The sequence below is a fragment of the Camelus bactrianus genome, chromosome 8 (assembly GCF_048773025.1).
Source record: "Camelus bactrianus isolate YW-2024 breed Bactrian camel chromosome 8, ASM4877302v1, whole genome shotgun sequence".
NCBI classification, from domain to species: Eukaryota; Metazoa; Chordata; class Mammalia; order Artiodactyla; family Camelidae; genus Camelus; species Camelus bactrianus.
In genome coordinates this window covers 39242856-39264641 of record NC_133546.1, presented here as the reverse complement: position 1 = coordinate 39264641, position 21786 = coordinate 39242856, and the positions used below count along the sequence as shown (strand labels likewise).

Below are 21786 nucleotides of genomic sequence, written 5' to 3'. Positions count from 1 at the left end.
ATATACCCAGACATATAATGAATAGGAAAAACTAACACACTTCTAAATATTAGTCTGAGTAGGTATCTATTAAACTGTGCTAAATGAACAGTGATAATATGAACTGTAATTTGTTTGGGCTGTGACAGCATCACCATAATCTACCCTTTTATTAGAAACCACAAAATATACAGAAAGGGAGATTGGAAAGAGAGAAATCTTTCTTTGTTCACAGATGACATGATTGTCCACACAGAAAATATTAAAGAATCGACAAAAAATTCCTGGAACTAATAAGCCATCATAGCAAGGTTGCAAGATACAAGGTTAAGATACAAAGTCATATTATTTCCTATATACCAATATGAGTTAGTGGAAGGAAAGGAAAACACTAATTTGAAAAGATACATGCACCCTAAGTTCACAGCAGCACTATTTACAATAGCAAGATTCGGAAGCAACCTCAGTGTCCATCAGCAGATGAATGGGTAAAGAAGATATGCTATACACATATACAATGGAATATCACTCAGCCATAGAAAAGAATGAAATTCTGACATTTGCACCAGCATTGATGGAGCTAGAGAGTATTATGCTTAGTGAAATAAGTCAGACAGAGAAAGACAAATACTCTTATGTTATCATCTATACATGGAATCTAAAAAATAAAACAAATGAATGTACATAACAAAACAGAAACAGGCCCACAGATATAGAGAACAAACTAGCAGCTACCAGTGGGGAAAGGGAAGGGGGAGGGGCAGAATGGGGTATGGGATTAAGAGACACAAACTACTATGTATAAAATAAATAAGCAACAAGGATATATTGTACAGCACAGGGAAATATAGCCATTAGTCTGAAATGTTTTAAATGGAGTATATCTATAAAAATATTGAATCACTATGCTTTACATCTGAAACTAATATAATATTGTAAAGCAACTATATTTCAATAAAAACAGAGAAAAAAAGACGCTGGGAGGTAAATTAGCTAAGAGCTTTGGTGGTTATTCTATACACAAAAAGAAGCAATTTTAGGATTACTAGAGTCAACATCTAGATAGAGTCTTGGGGTGAAAAAGAAGTAGGAATAATAATGGACATTTTCTTAGGTTGTTCCTGTCAGTTGCTCTTCTCTACTAAAGTGCAGAGATAAGCAAGCACTGAGTCTGTTCCACATCTCTCCTTTTTCCTGGCCCTACAACCCTGCTCTGGCTTCTGGAGAAAAAAGCTTCTGTCACATATCATGTCAGCCTCAAGGGTGGAGAGAATAGAGCCATGAAGGGGGAAAAAATGCTATCTCCCCTTCAACCCTTGCACCAGTTACAAAAAAATCTTCAATTTATAATTCTAGCTTATCTTTCATTTTGTTTTTTGAGTCTATTCCAAGAGTTCTAATCTGGAGTAATTTGACTTCAAGGAGTCCCTGAACCAGGAGAAATTACATGCAACATTTTGTGCGTGCATACTCATGTATTTTGGGGAGGGCAAAGGCTCACAGGTTTTAACAATGTATTAAAGAGTTCTATGCTTCTCCCACCAAATTGTAGGTGGGTGGAGGTAGATATTATGCTCTTCTATGAAGTTACAATTCATGATTAACATGTTGTTAATTGGAAATTATATCAAATATTAATTGGTTTATTCTAAAAGAGAGAGATCCAGAACAAATTAACATAAAAGATCTTAATTTACAGTTTTTAGTCAAGGCTAGATATGGTTCCATCCTCTATACCTTCTTTATGTTGGAGACAGAAATATGAATGAATAGTCATAATCATGACCTTAAATATTGCAAAATTATGAATTCACATGTATATTATCAAATAGAGATTATATTACGGCACTATAGTTTTAGGATTAATTTGAATTTTAATCATTAGAAAACAGTATCCCATGAACTGTCTACTTATACAGGGTAATTTTCTGCATTGCCATCTCTTTGAAGGTAACATTCTGCCTAATCATCTGGCAGATTCCTTTGAGAGGGAAGAGCAAAAATCAGGACTTCCTTGTTTATTGTCTAAAAGTTGCCCGAGTTTGGTTGGCACAGATGAGACACTTTGCCCTCTAAATGAGTCTTGGACTCTGATCCTCTGCACACTGGATTCTTACTGTCACCTGCATCTCAAGATTACCACTCTTTTCCTCTCTCTCTCTCTCTCTCTCTCTCTCTGTTTCTGTCTGTCTCCCTCACACACAGAGTCACACACACTCAGGAAATTTATTTTTCCTCCACTAATGCAGGACTCACTCCTCACCATGCAACTTGAATCAAACTATTAGACCCTGAAAAGTCTCCCGCTGGAGGCTGCAGCAACTCCTCAGCGCCCAACCAGTTCTCAGATTTCCAAAGGCTGCTGATCGACTGCAGATCGGATTGGCTAAGCTATGTAGAGGAGCAGAGGCTCCACCAAATCATAGATCTAGGATTTTCATCTTTCTTGGTCTCCTCCCTAGAATCCTGGCAACAGGTATGTGTTGTTTCTCTTATAGGAACCCTGCCTGGGGTTGCTATGGAGATAGGACGCTGCAACTTGCAGAGCAACCAGGACCCAGAATTTGCCTAGCAGACCTAAGCAAAACCACTGTCTTGTTGCCTCCTTCCATATCTGCATGCCCTCTTCATTCAGAAATTTTTTTCTCCTGACTCATTTCATGGAAGACTCGACCACTCTGAAGCAAGAAAAAGAAAACCAAGAACTTGTGGAAGCAGGGCAGCCGTGGGAAGAAATGGTAACAGCTTCTTCACAAGATCCTGAATCTGGGCTATCTGAGCCCCCAGAGGTAGAGCAGGGGCCAGAAGCTGGACCCCAGACCAGGAGCAGCCCTCCTGGGATCCCCCAGTCTGGAGCCAGCACGCCTGTGGATGACCTGACAGGACCAGGTGCATCAACTCCACCTTCCCCACCTCAGGAGCCTTCTACCTCTCTTTCTCCCCTGGCTCTGGCCAGACAGGACTTTATGGCACCATGGCAGTCAAACAAGACCACCAGTGTGATTTCTGAAGCTGGGACACCTCCCTCTGACCATTTGGAACAACCATCTGATAAAGGAGAATCCACTTCTCATCAGACATGTCAATCAGAGGGAAACACATTTCAACTGTCTCAGCAAACCAAATGTCACCTGTATGGACCAAGGGATGTGAGCTATAACAACTCCAAAGAGAAAGAGCTGAGATTTGCCATTTCTCAGGAGAAAGACTCAAACAGTAACTATGATCTGGATCAGCCTGAGTCTGGGGCTTCTGAAATGGCCCCCAACATGCTTGAGATTGCCATTCAGAATGCTAAGGCTTACTTACTGAAGGCCAGCAGCAAGTCGGGATTAAATCTGTAAGTCTTGGAGGAAAGGGGAGAGAGAGAGGGAGAGAAACTTGGGAAAGAAAAGAGGGTATGAGTATCTGTGTGAGGGTGTGTTTCTGTGGGTAAAGTGAAATATATCTGAAAAGTCTGTATTAGTGAGAGTGACTCAATAACTCTTTGTATCACAAGACTCAAAATAGGTCACTGGTGGGAATTTCCTAGCTTCCTTAAAGACCCTTGTTACACAGAAATAAAACCTTGGAATTGTGGAATCTGGGGTTTGAAAGACACCATAAAGATAGTGAAGTCCAATCGTCTCTCCAAGATGCTTGTAAAAAATGATTGTCTGACAAAACCTAAGTATTCTAGTGCTTGTTTGGCTTGGTATTGAGTTCCCACCCAGGCCAGTGCTGAGGTGATCAATTATCTGAATTAACCTGGAACTTTCCTGATTGAGCACTGAAAATTCTGCATCCTGAGAAACCTCTCAGTCCTAGGCAAGCCAGGAGAATTGATACATATACACGCCACCCAAAACACATGCCATTTTAACCAGATCTCTCTTAAAATGTGGTGACCAACGGCCCAGGTATGTTCTGACCATCACATTATAGCTAAAACTTAGATCTATGGTCAGGTATAGACTTCTAGAGATTTTTGCTCTCAGGATTACATTAACATAGGGGCAACAGAACTTTAGGGCTAGAAGGGACTTGAGAAAACATCTAATATAATCCATTTGTTTTTTAAATGAGGGGACTAAGTCGTGGAAAAATTAATTTGTTCAAGATTCCTCTGGCTCACAGCACCTCACTGACTCTTACCTCTCCCTGCATCACTGTGCTTCAGCCACGTGATCGCTTCAGTTCCTGTGCTGCTCCTTCCGCCTGGAAGGCTTCTTCCCTAGGTCTTCCTAAGTCGTTGCCTGGCTGGCTCCTCATCTCTTAGAAATCGGCTTCCACAGAACTCTATTATAATAGCCTGTTCTTTTCCTTCATAGCACTTAAGGCCATTTATATTTTCATATAGACTTACAGACTTATACTTGGTATTTGTTTCTCCCACTAGACTGCAGGCCTCCAGAGCGCAGGGACCATGTGAGTTTTGGCCACCACTAAACACTTAATGCCTAGCACAGTGCTATCAGCTATTACTGAATAAATAATGAACTAAGGAATGGAGACACAGGAAAACCAGTCCAGACCTTCTGCTCTCATTGTAATCTGCTGAGATGCCTCCTGATTAATCAGCAAATATTAAATGAATTCCCAGTGTGTGGCAAATGTTTGTAGCTATTATTTGCCTTTAAAAAAAATATGAGATATAATTTCAAGGTCTGAAGAATAAGAAACTCATTAATGTTTAATGTGAGAAATCTTCACAAAACCCAAGATTGACAACTAAAAATATTATTTACAAATTACTGTTTTAAACTACAATTAACTTAAGTTTCAGGGATGTGATTTGCTGCTCAGTAGTAGATTCTACTTGAATTACTGATATAAACTTCTTGTCATAATTCCCTGGGTTAAATAACAAACATGAATTTACCAACTTTGACAAAATTCCAAAAGAGCTCATTATAAAAACTTGAACGTTCAATTAAAATTCAATTTAAAACTGAATATAAAAACATAAACTGGGAAAACCTCCTTTACTGAATTATTTTATAACTGACATTACTTAAACAGATAAATTTAATTTAATTTCCGAATGCTAAATGTCTGAGGTAATACATGAATACTTTCTATAATATTCACCATTATTTTCTAAGTGCTTTAGAGCCTGTACTTAAAAACTGCTTAGTAAAGGACGACTTTAACTCTGTCTCCTATATGCAAATCTTATTTGACAGCCATGAAGGCTGGTTTTTGGTCACAATTAAAACAGTATTTGACTCAAATACAGAATCTGATACTGGTTTTCACATAGTTGAATAAAAAGCCTATAGAAAAGAATCACTTGCTTCTTTTCTGCCAGTCATAAGATTCCTGTTCATTTATAAGAATAGCAATATTTTGAGAAAGGATGATATATTTGTCATATATAATACTTGTAAACTGCCCTTTACATTAGTTGCCTGTATAATCTACTATTTTTCTTTGACATTCCTAAGATAGAGAAATACAGACATAAAAGGAAAAATAAAAACAAATATCTAGGGTCAGTTAACAGAAAGTAGGCATTTATTGAACAACCATTTTGCTAACTATAATAAGGGGGGAGATATTTTAAAACAACAACAAACAAACAAAAACCTAATTTCAGCCCTGGAAGAACCTACTGCTGTTGCTGAGTGGGAATACGTAACATACACAATAACATAGCAGTTTATCAGTGATCTCGGAAACGCCCTCTCTATACTGAGGAAGGATGGTTTCAGGAATGACCTGAGTGGTGGGGTGGGATTTAAATTATTTCTTGAGAGAAATAATGTACGTGGGACACAGTAAGCAAAGTCTTTCAAGTCAGACTCGGCAACTAGATGAAAGTGGTATTTAGTAGATTTACTTCACTCAGGCAGAAGTTCTAACTGTTGGAAATGAAGTGGAAGAGAAACAATGCTTATCTGCCAGAGAGTCAATTTATGCAAGTTTCCACACTGGACAGAGGAGTTTCTTTTTGGCCTGACAGGCATTTTGGGCTCTTAAATAGTAAATTCACATTGTAAATCTGGTATTTAAAAAAGCACATCCTAGCAATTATGTATAAAATGTAATGAATTAATAAGGGGTTAGAGGTTAATTAATTAATCAACAGAGAGGTCAGAGGCAGTTTCATTAATTCAGTTATGAAATAAAAAGCCAGGGCAGAGTTTTTAATAGAATAAAACAAAAAATATTAGATGTATCACATTTTAATACAGGTGAGCAACACCTGATGACACTTCTTTCAGTTGTGTGAGTGGGGGTTGCAATATGAAATGCATTTCTTATAGGTCTAAAAACGCTGAAGTACATAATTAGCTTAGGAAATGGGAAAGAATAGAACAGATCTTAAGAGAGTCAACTGGATTTAGAAATCAAATTGGATTTGGTGAGGAAAGGGGAAGGGGGAAGGAAAAGAAGTTAAGATAAAAGAATGAAAAATAAGGTTAGTCACTTTAAATATACAGTCATTTTAAATATATTACCAAGAAATTTCAATCTGAAATAAAATGAGAAAATGTACCGATGTACAGCATATATCTTGCCGGAATATGTTTTCTTTAATAAGTTAAATATTCATATCATACTTAAGAAAATTTCTAAGGAAAATTTTAGGATAAGTTCTTGGCAGCGATAGAAGTTACTGTTAAGTGGTTTTCCACGGAAAATCTCCAAAAGCTTCGAGCTGTTGAAGTTTCCTTAAAACCAACTGAGTATGCATGAATTGTCTTTTCAAATGCTTTTGATAGGGGTATTACCTGGAATTTTCTTTCTTCGGGTAGGTATGATCATCTTTCTGAAATGCTGACCAAGGTCTTAGACACGCGTCCTGAAAATCCTGTGGACATAATTGAAAATATTAGCCAAGATGTGAAGATGGCACATTTTAGTAAAAAATTGGATACACTCCAAAATGAGAATGAGATGCTTCCAACTTATGAAATAGCAGAGAAACAAAAAGCTCTTTTTCTTCAGGGAAATTTAGAAGGTGCTGACCAAGAACTGGAAGATGAAATAGTAAGTCACCCATGTAAATGTGACTAGGTCAGTCTTAGGGTTTTACTTGAGGTGGGTGGGGTGTGGTTTTAAATTCATACCCACTGCCTTTTATAGCTTTCTAAATAGCATTTGCAACCTCATTTCATACCTCTTGTTTCCTTGTTTAGAGTTTCTTATATTTTCACATTATGTTTTAGTATTTCACAGGCTTAGTTGTTTTATATGTTTGTGGGTCTAAGCTCCTTGATATCAGAGAAAACGTTTTCTTCATCTTTTATATTCTCTAGAGTGCCTGGTACAGATCTGAATGTATAATTGTTTCTCATTAAATACTTGCTGAATGAATGAATGTCACATAATTAAAAATAAGACTTTAAATCAACTTGCATATTTTCCACCTTAATTTACTGGAAAAATTGCTACTTCTTCGTATTATGTCTTGACAGTGTATATATATATATACACACACACACATAAAGTAGTGTGTGTTTGTGTGTGTGTATATATATATATATAATGTCAATGGGATATAATAGAATAGGAAAGAAATAAAATATTTCTTTTAATCCCTATAAACAAATTGTTGAAAACATTTACAGAGAACCTCAGGGCAGAGATTTTAAAAAAAAGCTACCATTAGAGAATAAAATCAAATAAGATCAGCTGTATTACAGAAAATTTAGCTCCAAATATTTTCAAATTAGTACCCATTACTGTTTCCTAAATGCCTGTATATTTACAGTTTATACTATTGAACAATTTTACTATCTATCTACTGAGCTTCCATGTTCTGTTAACATTAGACTATTTAAAATCTGTCTATATACTTGCAAATTTGATGTTTGGAGTAAGATGTTTTCAGAAAAGGAAACAGAGTTCAGCCAGGGAAAGCAGGTACACCCTCTAGAGCTCTGTAGTTTTTGTAGGGGGCCCCAAACTGGCGCAGTGAGCTATAGAGTACTCAGAAGGAACAGGTGACAGGTGTCAAGGATTTGGTACTAATTGACCTTTTTCTGAAAATATCTCACTCCAAACATTTGGTTATGTAGCCACATACAGTATTGACAAGTCTAGGGACAAACAGCATGTGGGGGTCAAACAGAAGGTAGACACTGTCATGCAGGAATTTATCAAAGAAAGGTTAGACTCCAGTAATGAGAACAGGGCACTGGACGATCTATTAGGCATAGCATTACAAAAAACTGTTTTGATCCTGCAACCTGAGCACCCTAACCAGTTTCCATCAATTCCTCCTAATAAAGAGTAGGATTGATCTCAGAGCCAGGAATAGCTTAAGTCATCCAATGAAGATTAAAAGCTCTATCTCAGAGAGTGGAAAGACATGGGAACAGGAAGACAGATAGCTCTTGGGATCACTGAATTACGAGCTTTGTGACCAACTCTGCCGCAGACTCATATGTTTTAGATTGTTAATATTTCTATGCGTGTCTTTGAGCACACCAGAATTCCTGCTCTTAGTTTTCAGCATTCATTTATACCCTCACCCAATGATTTGAAAACATTGTGACTACCTACTGCATGCCAGATACTGGGATAAACACATGAAAAAGACTTTACTGACTTTAAGTTGGTCACACTCTAGTGAAAGAGGTAAAAAAGACTGCAAAGTTATTTGATTACTGCAATAATAGAGATATGGTAGAAAAAACAGGAGATATGGAGTTAGATCTGAATTTGAATCCTAGTTTAATCACTTACTTGCTGTGTAAATCTTTGTTCCTTATCTACTTTATGTATAGTAGTTTATCTGTTAATCCCATATTCCTAATTTATCATTTCCCCACTCCCTTTCCCCATTGGTAACAATAAATTTGTTTTCTATGTCTGTGTGTCTGTTTCTGTTTTACATATAGATTCATTTGCATTATGTTTTAGAGTGCACATGTAAGTGATATTATATAATATTTGTCTTTCTCTGTCTGACTTACTTCACTTAGTATGATAATCTGTAGGTCCATCCATCCATGTTGTTCCAAATGGCAATATCTCATTCTTTTCTATGGCTGAGTAATATTCCACTGTATGTATATACCACATCTTCTTAAACCAGTCATCTTTTGATGGACACTTGGGTGGTTTCCATGTCTTCTCTATTGTAAATAGTGCTGCTAGGAACACTGGGGTGCATGTATCTTTTCAAACTAGAGTTTTTGTTTTCTTCAGATACATACCCAGGCATGGAACTGCTGGATTATATGGTGGTTCTATTTTTAGTTTTTTAAGGAATTTCCATACTGTTTTCAATAGTGGCTGTACCAATTTTTACATTCCCACCAACAGTGTAGGCAGGCTCCCTTCTCTCCACAACTTCTCCAGCATATATTATTTGTAGGCTTTTTGATGATAGCCATTCTGACCAGTGTGAGGTGGTTTTGATTTGCATTCTCTAACAATTAGCAATGTTGAGCATCTTTCCATGTGCCTGTTGGCCATCTGTCTGTCTTCTTTGGAGGAATGTCTATTGAGTTCTGTCCATTTTTTGATTGGGTTGTTTGTTTTTTGATATTGAGTTGTGTGAGCTGTTCGTATATTTTAGATATTAATTCCTTATTGGCTGCATCACTTGCAGATATTTTCTCCCATTCCATAGTTTGTCTCTTCTCATTTTGTTGATGGTTTCCTTTGCTGTGCAAAAGCTTTTAAGTTTAACTAGGTCCCATTTGTTTATTTTTTGCTTTTATTTCTTTTGCCGTGGGAGACTGATCTAAGAAAATATTGCTACAATTTATGTCCGAGAATGTTTAATGTTTTGCCTATGCTCTCCTCTAGGAGTTTATGGTGTCCTGACTTTAATATTTAAGTTTTTAAACCATATAGAGTTTATTTTTGTATATGGTATGAGGGAGTGTCCTAATTTCATTGATTTACATGTAGCTGTCCAGCTTTCCCAACACCACTGGCTCAAGATACTCTTTTCTCCATTGTATATTCTTGCCTCCTTTGCTGTGGATTAATTGATCATAGGTGCATGGGTATAATTCTGGGCTCTCTATTCTGTTCCATTGATTGATATGTCTGTTTTTGTGCCAATACCACACTGTTTTGATGACTGTACCTTTGTAGTACTGTCTGAAGTCTGGGAGGGTTATAATTCCAGTTTTGTTCTTTCTTCTCAGGATTGCTTTGGCAGCTCTGGGTCTTTTGTGGTTCCATATAGATTTTAGAATTAATTGTTCTAGTTCTGTGAAAAATGGGATGGGTATTTTGATAGGGATCACATTAAATCTGTAGATTGCAAGTATTTCCCTTATGGATAAAATATTAACCATAGCACTTGTATTCCCAGACAGAACACGCTCTCCCAAATGTAATGGAGTCAGCTTTTTATTTTGAACAAGCTGGAGTTGGTTTGGGCACAGATGAGACTTATCGCATATTTCTTGCCCTCAAGCAGCTTACTGACACCCACCCAATTCAAAAATGTCGTTTCTGGGGCAAAATCTTAGGTCTGGAAATGAATTATATTGTAGCTGAAGTGGAATTTCGTGAAGGAGAAGATGAAGAGGAAGTGGAAGAAGAAGATGTACCTGAAGAGAGAGATAATGGAGATAGTGAAGCTGATGAAGCTGATGAAGATGAATTACCACGGTCCTTTTACAAGGCCCCACAGGCTATTCCAAAAGAGGAAAGTAGAACAGGTGCCAACAAATATGTCTATTTTGTTTGCAATGAACCGGGAAGACCATGGGTGAAGTTACCAGCAGTTACACCTGCACAAATTGTTATTGCAAGAAAAATCAAGAAATTTTTCACTGGGCGATTGGATACTCCCATTGTAAGCTACCCACCCTTCCCAGGAAATGAGAGTAATTACTTACGAGCACAAATTGCCAGAATTTCGGCAGGGACCCACGTCAGCCCTCTAGGATTCTATCATTTTGGTGAAGAAGAAGGAGAAGAGGAGGAAGAAATAGAAGGTGGGAGAGACAGTTTTGAAGAAAACCCTGATTTTGAAGGCATCCAAGTGACTGATCTAGTGGAATCCCTATCCAATTGGGTTCATCATGTACAACATATACTTCCTCAGGTAGGGGCTTTGCAATTCTCAATCTACCAGAAGTCAGCAAATATTTATTAAATTCTTTCTATAGTACACATGATATATACAAGACAAAGGCCTTCAGATTCTAGACAAAGAAGACCATTTAAAAACCTAGTGAAAATACAAAGTACTGTATAACAGCTAAGTAGTATAGATCTGGGATCGTCAAACATATTTTATTTCCAAATGGAAATAAAATAAATATTTCTATGGAATATTTGACAAGTTATGTAAGGATTTAGATTTAGGTGTGTTGTGAATTTTTTTTATATTAAGTATAGGTGGGTAAATTAATTTTGGTAGCAGTTCTTTTATTCTATTTTTATAATAAAGAAACTTTTTTTTTTTTGCCAAGAACAGTGAAAGATTTTAACAAAAGCAAAAACAAGTAAACAGTGTTATATAGCAGTTATACAGAATCTATTCTGCCAGGTGTTCTTAATAGCACTTTGTATGTAGTATCTCATTTAAAACTCACAGTTGTATTAAAGACTAACATCTTTATTTTATAGATAAGGAAATTAATGGCAGAGAGTTTAGAAAATTTCACAAGGGGAATATAGCTAATAAGCAGCAGAGTCAAATGTGAATGGGCAGAATGGATCCAGAGTCCATACTCAAACAATCTGCTATATTGTCTCATCTGTAGGTAGAAAATCTTCATTATACTTTGATCTACATAAGAGATAATCTTATATCTCTCTAGATGAGAGTTAATTAAATGAGAAATTATAACCTCAAAACTCCATACCTAATCTTATTAGCACATTTTTGCTATTAATAACAATAATAGTACCATCTTTCATATAAATTAGTAAAATGCATTATTACCTTTTTTGCTAAGGTTCTGGTAATTTTAGTACATAAATGTTCTGTAACTTCAAGAAGTTGGCAAATTCTTGAAATAAACAGTGCAGTCTTTTGCTTGAAATAACATAGATCAAAATAGCATTTGGGAAATGTATGTTGAATAAATGAATGATCAAATTCCCACACAGTGGGACGTCATGCAGATAATTTCTTCAATCCAAAGGAATATTCTGCTATTTTAAGGTCCTTGTTAGACTACTAAATCTTGCAATAATTATACCCAGGGTCGCTGTAATTGGTTCAACCCTATACAAAAAAGTGAGGAGGAAGAAGAAGAGGAAGAAGAAGAAGATGAAGAAAAAGAAGACGAAAAAGGGGAAGAGCCTGACTATGCGGAACAGGAAGTGGGGCCTCCTCTCTTGACACCAATCTCTGAAGATTTAGGTAATTTTGCACACACTATATATGCGTGGGTGTGTATATCACACACATACATATATACAGGCATACCTTAGAGATACTGTAGGATAGATTCCAGACCACCACAATAAAGCAAACATTGCAATAAAGTGAATCACGATGTTTTGGTTTCCCAGTGCATACAGAAGTTATGTTTATACTCTACTGTAATTTATTAGGTGTGCAATAACATTATGTCTAAAAATACAATGTACATACCTTAATGAAAAAATACTGTATTGTGGGGAGATGAGAGAAGTAGGTGAGGGAGATTAAGAGGTACAAACTTCCAGTTACAAAATAAATGAGTCACAGCTATGAAATGTACAGCATGGGAAATATAGTCCAAATAACATAAGATCTTTTTATGGTGACATACAAAGTGAGTAAACTTATTGTGGTGATCATTTTGAAATGTACAGAAAAAAAAATCACTATGCTGTGTCATAGGAACATAGTGCTGTAGGTCAATTATAGTTCAAAAAACCAAATACACAAAGAAACTCATAGAAAAAGAGATTAAACCGGAAGGAAAAATACTGTAATTGCTAAAAAATGCTAATCATCATCTGAGCCTTCAACAAGTCATAATTTTTTTGTTAGTAGAAATTCTTGCCTTGATGTTAATGGCTGCTGACTGATCAGGATGCCGGTTGGTGAAGGCTCGTGTCTTAAAATAAGGTAACAATGAAGTTTACCACATCTATTGACTCTTTCCTTACACAAATGATTTCTTGGTAGCATGCAAAGTTGTTTAATAGCATTTCACTCACAGTAGAACATCTCTCAAAATTGGAATCAATCTTCTCAAACTCTGCTGCTGCTTTATCAACTAAGTTTATGTCATATTCTAAATCCTTTATTGTCATTTCAACAATTTTCATAGCATCTTTACCAGGAATAGATTCCATGTCAAGAAAACACTTTCTTTGTTTATCCGTAAGAAGCAACTCCTCATCCATTGAAGTTTTATCATGAGATTGCAGCAATTCAGTCACACATTCAGGAACCACTTCTAATTACAGTTCTATAGCTATTTCCACCACATCTGCAGTTACTTCCTCCAGCTGTAATCTTGATCCCCTTAAAGTCATCCAAGAGGGTTGAAATCAGCTTCTTCCAAACTCATGTTAATGTTGATATTTTGACCACTTCCCATGAATCGTTTTCTTAATGGCATCTAAAATGGTGAATCCTTTCTAGAAGGTTTTCTTTTTTTGTTTTTAAATTTTTATTTGTTAAATGCTCCCATTTATTTTTCTTTCCAGTTTTATTGAGATATAATAGTCATACAGCACTGTATAAGATTAAGGTATAAGGCATAATGATTTGACTTACAAACATCATGAAATGATTACCACAATAAGTTTAGTGACCACCCATCAACTCATATAGATAAAAAATAAAAGAAAAATTTTTTCTGGTGATGAGAACTCTTAGGATTTACTCTATTCACAACTTTCATGTATAACATACATCAGTGTTAATTATATTAATCATGTTATACATGACATCCCTAGTACTTACTTTTGTACATTTTGACCACCTTCCTTCAATTTCAGTTCCTCCTCCCCTAACCCGTCATCTCTGGTAATCACAAATCTGATCTTTTTTTTTTTTTTTTTTTTTTATGAGCTGTTTGTTTGTTTTTGAAGTATAACTGACCTACAACACTATGTTAGTTCCTGGTGCACAAAAGTGTTTCTGTATTTCTACACATTTTTAAGTTTAGTCACCATCTGTCAGTATACAAAGATCTTAATTAATATTGACTGTTCCCACATTTATTTTGTAACTGGAAGTTTGTACTGCTTAACCCCCCTCACCTATTTCTCTCATCCCCCAACCGAGCTCCCCTATGGCAACCACCTATTTCCTGTATTTATGACTCTGTTTCTGTTTTGTTATGTTTGTCCATTTGTTTCATTTTTTAGATTCCACTTATAAATCAAAATATGCAGTATTTGTCCTCCTATGTCTGACTTATTTAAGCATAATACCCTTTAGGTCAATCCATGTTATTGCAAGTGGCAAGATTTCAGTTTTTTATAGCTGGGTAATCTGTGTGTGTGTGTGTGTGTCTGTGTGTGTGTGTGTGTGTGTGTCTGTGTGTGTGTGTCTGTGTGTGTGTGTCTGTGTGTGTGTATGGGCACTTAGGTTGTTTCCACGTATTGGCTGTTGTAAATAATGCTGCAGTGAACATAAAGATGCATGTATCTTTCCAAATTAGTGTTCTGGTTTTCTTCTGATAAATACCAAGGAGTGGAATTGCTGGATTGTATGGTAGTTCTATTTTTAGCTTTCGAGGAAACTCTATACTGTTTTACATAGTGCCTGCACCAATTTACATTCTCACCAACATTGCTTGAGGGTTCCGTTTCTCCACATCCTCACTGACACTTGTTATTTGTTATCTTTTTGATAACAGTCATTTTGACAATTGTGATGTGGTATCTCATTGTGGTTTTGATTTGAATTTTCCTGATGATTAGTGATACTGAGTATTTTTTCATGTGATTGTTGGCCATCTATATGTCTTCCTTGGAAAAATGTTTATTCAGGTTCTCTGTCCATTTTTTGTTTGTTTTTTGTATGAGTTCTTTGTATATTGGGGATATTAACTCCTAATAGGATATATCATTTGCAAATATCTTCTCACATTCAGTAGGTGGCCTTTTTGTTTTGTTGATAGTTACCTTTGCTGCGCAAAAGCTTTTTAGTTTGATGTAGTCCCATCGGAAGCTTTTCAATTGATTTTGCCCAGATCCATCAGAGGAATCACTACCTATGGCAGCTATAGCCTTACCAGAAGTATTTCTTAAATAGTAAGACTTGAAAGTTGAAATTACTCCTTGATCCATGGGCTGCAGAATGCATGATGCATTAGCAGGCATGAAAACATTAATCTTGTATCTTTCCACCACAGTTCTTGGGTGACCAGGTCATTGTCAACGAACAGTAATATTTTAAAAGGAATCTTTCTGAGCAGTAGGTCTCAGCAGTGGACTTAAAATATTCAGTAAACCATGCTGTAAATAAATGTGCTGTCATCTAGTCTTTGTTGTCCCATTTATAGAGCACAGGCAGAATAGATTTTGCGTAAGTCTTCTGGCCCTAGGATTTTCAGAATGGTAAATGAACACTGGCTTCAACTTAAAGTCACCAGGTGCATTAGCCCCTAACAAGAATCAGTCTGTCTTTTAAAGCCTTGAACTCAGTCACTGGTTCTCCTCTCTCACTATGAAATTCCTAGATGACATCATCTTCCAATAGGAGGCTATTTCATCTACACTGCAAACCTGTTATTTAGTGTAGTCACCTTCATGAATGACCTCAGCTAGATCTTCTGGATCTCTTGCTGCGGTTTCTACATTAGCACTTGCTGCTTCACCTTGCACTTTTATGTTATGGAGATAGTTTCTTTCTTTAAACCTCATGAACCAACCGCTGCTAGCTTCACACTTTTTTCCTGCAATTTCCTGACCTCTCTCAGCGTTCACAGAATTGAAGAGCATTAGGGCCTTGCACTGGATTAGACTTTGGCTTAAAGGAGTGTTGTGGCTGGTTTGATTTTCTATTCAGACCACTAAAACTTTCTCTGTAACAGCAATAAGACCATGTCACTTTATTATCATTTGTGTATTTATTTGAGTAGCACTTTTAATTTCTTTCAAGAACTTTTCCTTTGTATTCACAACTTGGCTGTTTAGCACAAAAGGCCTAACTACTGATCTGTCTTGGTCCTCAACATGTCTTCCTCACTCAGCTTAATTATTTCTAGCTTTTAATTTAAAGCAAGAGACGTGCAACTCGTCCTTTCACATGAATATTTATAGGTCATGGTAGGGTTATTAATCAGCCTAATTTCAGTACTGTTACGTCTCAGGGAAAAGTGAGGCCCAAGGAGAGGGACAGAGATGGGGAAACAGCCAGCTGGTGGAGCAGTCAGAATTCAAACAACATTTGTAGAATTAAGTTCTCTGTTTTACATGAGCATAGTTCATGGTGCCCCAAAACAATTAAAGTAGTAACATTAAAGATCACTGATGACAGGTCACCATAACAAATACAATAATAATGAAAAAGTTTGACACACTGCAAGTATTACCAAAATGTGACACAGAGACATGAAGTGAGCAAATGCTGTTGGAAAAGCCATGTCAGCAGACTTGCTTGATATAGGGTCACCACACAACTTCAATTTGTAAAAAACTCAGATCTGTGAAGCACAATAAAACAAGGTATGCCTGTACTATGTACACAATTGACATATATACACACACCATATACTCTACATTTACTATATATGGCTTTCAAAAGATTGCCTTACACCACTTCACTTTTATGAGAACATTAATGCTTATTTTTGCTGATAGAAACCAAAAAGGATTTTCCCTTTTACAAAAAAATTAAAAAAAAGAAAAAAAGGGGGAGACAAAACCAAAAATAGTGTTCAGCACTTGTTTTGCAGGAAGCAGTTACAGAGGAAGTATACACCCCAGGCAGACAGAGGGGCATTCCCAAGCTCCCTCCCTGGGAAATACTTAGCATCTCAGCATCAAGTTGCCATAGCTTTGAACTGTATCCGTGAGCATCTTATCTCAAGTTTATTTTGTGCATCTATTAGCAAGAGGCGTCCTAAGGTAATTGCTTCTTTGCTCTATGTCATTTCAACTTACAAAAGGTTTTATAGGAATACTCTACTTTCAGATAGCGGGGGAAACCTGTACACACACACACACACACACACACACACACACACACACACACACACACATGCTATAGTATATGGTGGGAGAAAACAATCTAATGTAGCTCACCCCACCAAGAACTTTCTAGGATAGAGGCTGAAGGAGTGCAATTCAGGGAGGAAACATAAGTTGGCTGTAGCTCTAACTGGATATGCTGAGTTCTTTTGTATCATTTTTTATTTTGCATTCTACAGCCCATAAAACATGACATAGTGACATAGTAAGAATAAAATATCATGAGGTACTGTTTTTGTTCTAATCTACTATTGTTCTCATATTCTTTTTTTCTTCTATTCAGTTTTGGATCATTCATGCTTGTAACCCTAGCTCTGATAGTAATTTGGTCATCAAATATTTTCCCCTCTACTACATAGGCCTCCTCTCCCTTAGTCAAACTTATTTTCTCTGTTGTCCAAATGTACACACAGATATAAATACACACAAATACATACATACTTTTTTTCATACCCTCCTGATCTCATATTAAGCTACTGACATTTTAGTGTCAAGTGTGTGTGTGTTTTAAGATTTATAAATATAGCTTTTGTGTTACACAGTATATCCTTGTCTATGTAGGAGTTACTCTACATCGAATTTCTCTTTGATTTACAGAGATCCAGAATACACCACCTTGGACAACACGGTTATCCTCAAATCTCATTCCTCAATATGCTATTGCAGTCCTTAGATCCAACCTTTGGCCTGGAGCATATGCCTTTTCCAATGGCAAGTAAGTATGTGACAACTTACAAGGTTATTATTTGGATTACTTAACTTCTAGAAATTATAAGTTACCACTGGAATGTTAAACTACTATTGTTTTAACTCTTCATTGGCATGTCAAGTGTGTATGGCACAAGATTTATTCAAACAGTATCTGTCTTATACAACAAAGTATCAAATTTAGAACATCAGAGTAATTCAGACTTCTGCCTTTTCACTTGAACTATCCAACTAATGGAGCTAAATATGTTTTTTCTTCTGTGATTAATTGAGTAATTGAAATTCATTTAATGGAGGTAATTCTAAGTAGTATTTAAATCAGTTTAAATCTCCCATCAATTTTGTTGGACATCTTGATAAAAGATAATTAAAAACACATATTATTAAGGATACCAGTTTCATAAGAATTAGGATCAAGAGGATACTAAATGTTCTTTTATACCCAGAGCATATACTTCCATTGGTTTTATGCTTCCACTTCTTACTTAATAACCTAGTGTCCGAAGCTCGGCTGAGCTGGAGAGTGCTGAGTGGTCAAATGTCAAAGAAACTATTAAAGCAACAAGCCCAAAATGAAAGTGTTAAGAAGCCTTTGATCACTTACTGTGATGGTACAAGCAAGTTAAAGCACTGACTCCCCCATTCCATTTCTCCATGGAAGGGCACACTGGTGGTCAGATGGGTACGCTCAGTTGTGGCGGTCATCTCACTGACAAGGGCGTCCCTGACACAAAGCCCTTGCAGTTTTATGGACCTGGAACCAGAGGAAGATAGCGAGGGCTAGGGAAGAAGACTGGATACTGAGTCAGAGTGGGGAAAAGTGTTTGCAAGGTTTCCCCTTCTCTCACCCAACCCCCATAAGGAGGCCTTGGCAGAGCAGCCTGAAGACAACCTCTGCTGAAGGGCTCAGGTGAAGAGACCTGGGAATGAAGGCACCTGGGCCAGGAACACAAATGTATGAAGAATATGATGGGCTGGAGGGGTCAGAGTCCTTGACCACAGCTCCCCCGAGAGCCTGCAGTGCACTAGCTGTGCAGCCAGTCTGGTGTGGCGAGGGCAGTTGTCCCCTCTGAGGCCAACTAGGTAAAGCTTCTGCAATTGCCCAAGGTTAGATCTGAAAAATCACACATAGGTCTTTAACCAGAAGCCCGACTCCTCACCAAGCAAAGCATTTGCTAGGCTAGCAACGTTAATTCTTGCTAATCTGAGGAAGGTAAGTAACTTTTAAATTCATTTGTTTTGTTTCGTTTTTCTAAAAATAATTAAAAGATGAAACGCTATGGTGTAAGCGTGGAGTACATTTTGGTAGGATCTGGCCCCATGGTTTTCTTAAACACCTTAAGCAGTTTGTATCATAGTCATTCCCTGTGGTATAACAATCATTTGGGGATATTTTATCTCTAATGCATTTTAAATGTGCTGTTTTAACATTATGAGACTATGATACACTAAGTACTTAATCCTTACAGAAAAGAAGGATCAACTTTTCTTACTGAAAAATTGCATAATCTATGTATTTTTTTTTAACTTACAGAAAGTTTGAAAACTTCTACATAGGCTGGGGTCATAAATATAGTCCAGACAGCTATACACCTCCAGTTCCACCACCAGCTTATCACGAATACCCCAGTGGACCAGAAATTACAGAAATGGATGACCCTAGCGTGGAAGAGGAGCAGGCTTTCAGGGCTGCACAAGAAGCAACTGTAAATCCAACTGAGGAAAATGAAGAAACTGAGGAAGATGAAGATGAGGAAGATGATTATGACTAATAAAAATAAAATCAGTCCAGCTTTACGTGAGACTGATATACACACATCATTTATATATATATATATATAACTAGATACAAACTAGCAACTATTCATGTGCAAAATATCATTCCTTGAAAATATAAAATTGGAATTTCATTTGTAGAAATATTAATATGTGCTTTTAGAAAGATGTTCAATGGATTTTGCAGAGATTAAATGATTCTTACATTACTGTTCGGATGGCTATAGCTAATAAAATATATGCTTCTGTATTCTTTTCATAAGTCTCAGGTTTAATTTCTATTGTGGCAAACATGGAAATATAGATAACCCGCAAAAGCTTCTTGGGGCCCTCAGTATTTTTTGAGTGTCAAGGAATACTGCTACCAAAAATGTTGATAATAACTAAATTACAGCATGTATTCTTAAGCAATCTGTGATACTGTGTACAAACATTGCACATATGTTTGTGTATGTATATACATCTACATCCACACTCCCCACCCCCTGGGGAGAGGGTGTGTAATTCCACCACATGCTCAAAGAGTATCGGAACACTCAACTTCTTTTACTCCTTACTTCTTAAAGAAACTTCTCAATGTAGTCCTTCTTTTATCTCACAGAAACTAGTTCACCTGACTTGGGGGAAAATAATTTGCAGAGAGATGGCTAGATGGGATATGTAAAGACTTTAGACTGATATTTTCTACCACTGCTTTTCTAAAACTAGTTATTTCCACTCACTAAAAAAGTATTTTTAAGTGCTATATGTGCCAGGTACTCTGAGGCTACTGTTAAAAACTACACATTGCTCCTGGAATCTTAGAGCTTATATTCAAGGAAGGGAATATAAAAAAGTAGACAGATAATTAAAATAGGTATTATGATACAAACATGATACCACAGGACAGTGTTTCTCCAACTCTGTGATGAAGAGCCAATTTAAAACAAATTGTCTAATCCACTGCTATTATCTTTGTAAAATAAAAATGTCAGCCACTGTAATTTCTGTAATTATCTTGTCACAGACTGGCAGTTTGCACATCAGTGATCTACACTTGGAGAAACGTTGCTTATCAAACACTTTGAAGATGCATTTAATCCTAATTTGAGCAGTTCAGGAAGGACTTCTAAGAGGAAGCCCTTCTAAGAGATGGAGAATTAAGGGGAGAAGGGCCCTAGGCAGCACTAGCTATATATATTCTGGCAAAGGACTATAGGCTGAAAGGAGTGAGAGATGAAACGGGAGAGGTAAGCGGGGCCCAGACTATACGAGATTTTATCCATGAGCAACGAAGAGGACTCAATTAGGAAGTCATAAAATTGCATCTGTTATTTTAGAATGGTCTGGCTTCCATGTGGAAGATGGGCTGAGAGGATCAAGACAGGGAGACCAGTTAAGATGTTATCACATTGTCTAGGTAAGAGATAATGATGGCATGAAACATTATAATTGCCTGGGGATACAGAACAGAAACCTGGTTAACAGTCTGAAGGATAGAATATTAAAAAGGATGGTTTCCAGAATTTTTCAACTGGCAATATTATTCATTTCTGGAGTGCAACTTTCAGTATTTGATGCTATAAAATAATATTTATAGAACTTCATTCAAGCAAGTTATTGTTCACTTTTTTTCATGGGGTAGTAGACACTTAGGGCTTTTCTTTTTTGTTGTTCAATATCCATTTCTTCATCTACTCTGATTTCCTTTTGAGAAACTGCCTGTCCCATGGCATACGGTCACCTGCTAATCAGATATGTGCTCTCTGGAATCTGAGATTTGAACAGATGTCCTATCTCGGCTTCTAACCTGATGGCTCCTGCTATAAAGTGGGCCATATTCTAGCCCGTAGTGTTGCCTTGGTTCTAGCACAATTCCCTAGTTACTTGTGGATTCTGTGAGCTTCTGATAATTTCAATGAATTCTCTTCTGCTTAAATTGGCCAGAGAAGAATTCTTGCTTGCAACCTTACTGGCAAATCCAACGTGAATCTGAAAGTTTCTTTCCTACAGAACACATTAAACACAAGACTCCACATCACAGTTGTTTAAGTAAGAGTGAAAATATTTAACAAAAGCTAATCCCTCTTTTTAGAGCTTTGCCTGCTAAATATTAAGATTATTTCTAAGTAGTAATGAGGGAATTTCATTACATATATTTTATAACAGAAGAAAGCAGAATGCTCTAATGGCAAGAGACACACTGGGATCACACTCTGGATTATGAACACTTTCTTGGGCAAATTACTAATCTCTCATAGTTTTCATCTTCCTCACAGACCTAATAGT

The 21786-nt window shown here is 36.7% G+C and overlaps 1 protein-coding gene across 3 annotated transcripts; it reads left to right on the top strand.

Moving 5' to 3' along the window:
* Positions 1 to 927: 927 nt before the first annotated feature.
* RSPH4A (radial spoke head component 4A) lies at positions 928 to 19514 on the top strand. 3 transcript variants are annotated; one of them, XM_074368455.1, is made up of 6 exons: positions 928 to 3319; positions 6720 to 6954; positions 10244 to 10984; positions 12094 to 12253; positions 12875 to 12949; positions 17632 to 17749. In XM_074368455.1, exons 1-5 carry the CDS (start codon positions 2598 to 2600, stop codon positions 12907 to 12909), a joined length of 1893 nt encoding a protein of 630 aa, XP_074224556.1. In that variant the 5' UTR covers positions 928 to 2597; the 3' UTR covers positions 12910 to 12949; positions 17632 to 17749. The 3 variants fall into 3 exon arrangements, with proteins under 3 accessions (XP_074224556.1, XP_074224555.1, XP_010963768.3); XM_074368454.1 differs by having other exon boundaries at positions 12872 to 12949; XM_010965466.3 differs by lacking the exon at positions 12875 to 12949 and adding an exon at positions 19277 to 19514 and having other exon boundaries at positions 932 to 3319.
* Positions 19515 to 21786: the final 2272 nt, after the last annotated feature.

What these genes read in the sequence shown, in the direction of transcription:
- RSPH4A (XM_010965466.3), top strand. Translation starts at nt 2,598, where the DNA reads ATGCCCTCTTCATTCAGAAATTTTTTTCTCCTGACTCATTTCATGGAA. An exon ending in AAGAACTGGAAGATGAAATA is followed by an intron (nt 6,955 to 10,243) that starts GTAAGTCACCCA and finishes TTGTATTCCCAG; the next exon opens with ACAGAACACGCTCTCCCAAA. An exon ending in ACCAATCTCTGAAGATTTAG is followed by an intron (nt 12,254 to 17,631) that starts GTAATTTTGCAC and finishes TTTGATTTACAG; the next exon opens with AGATCCAGAATACACCACCT.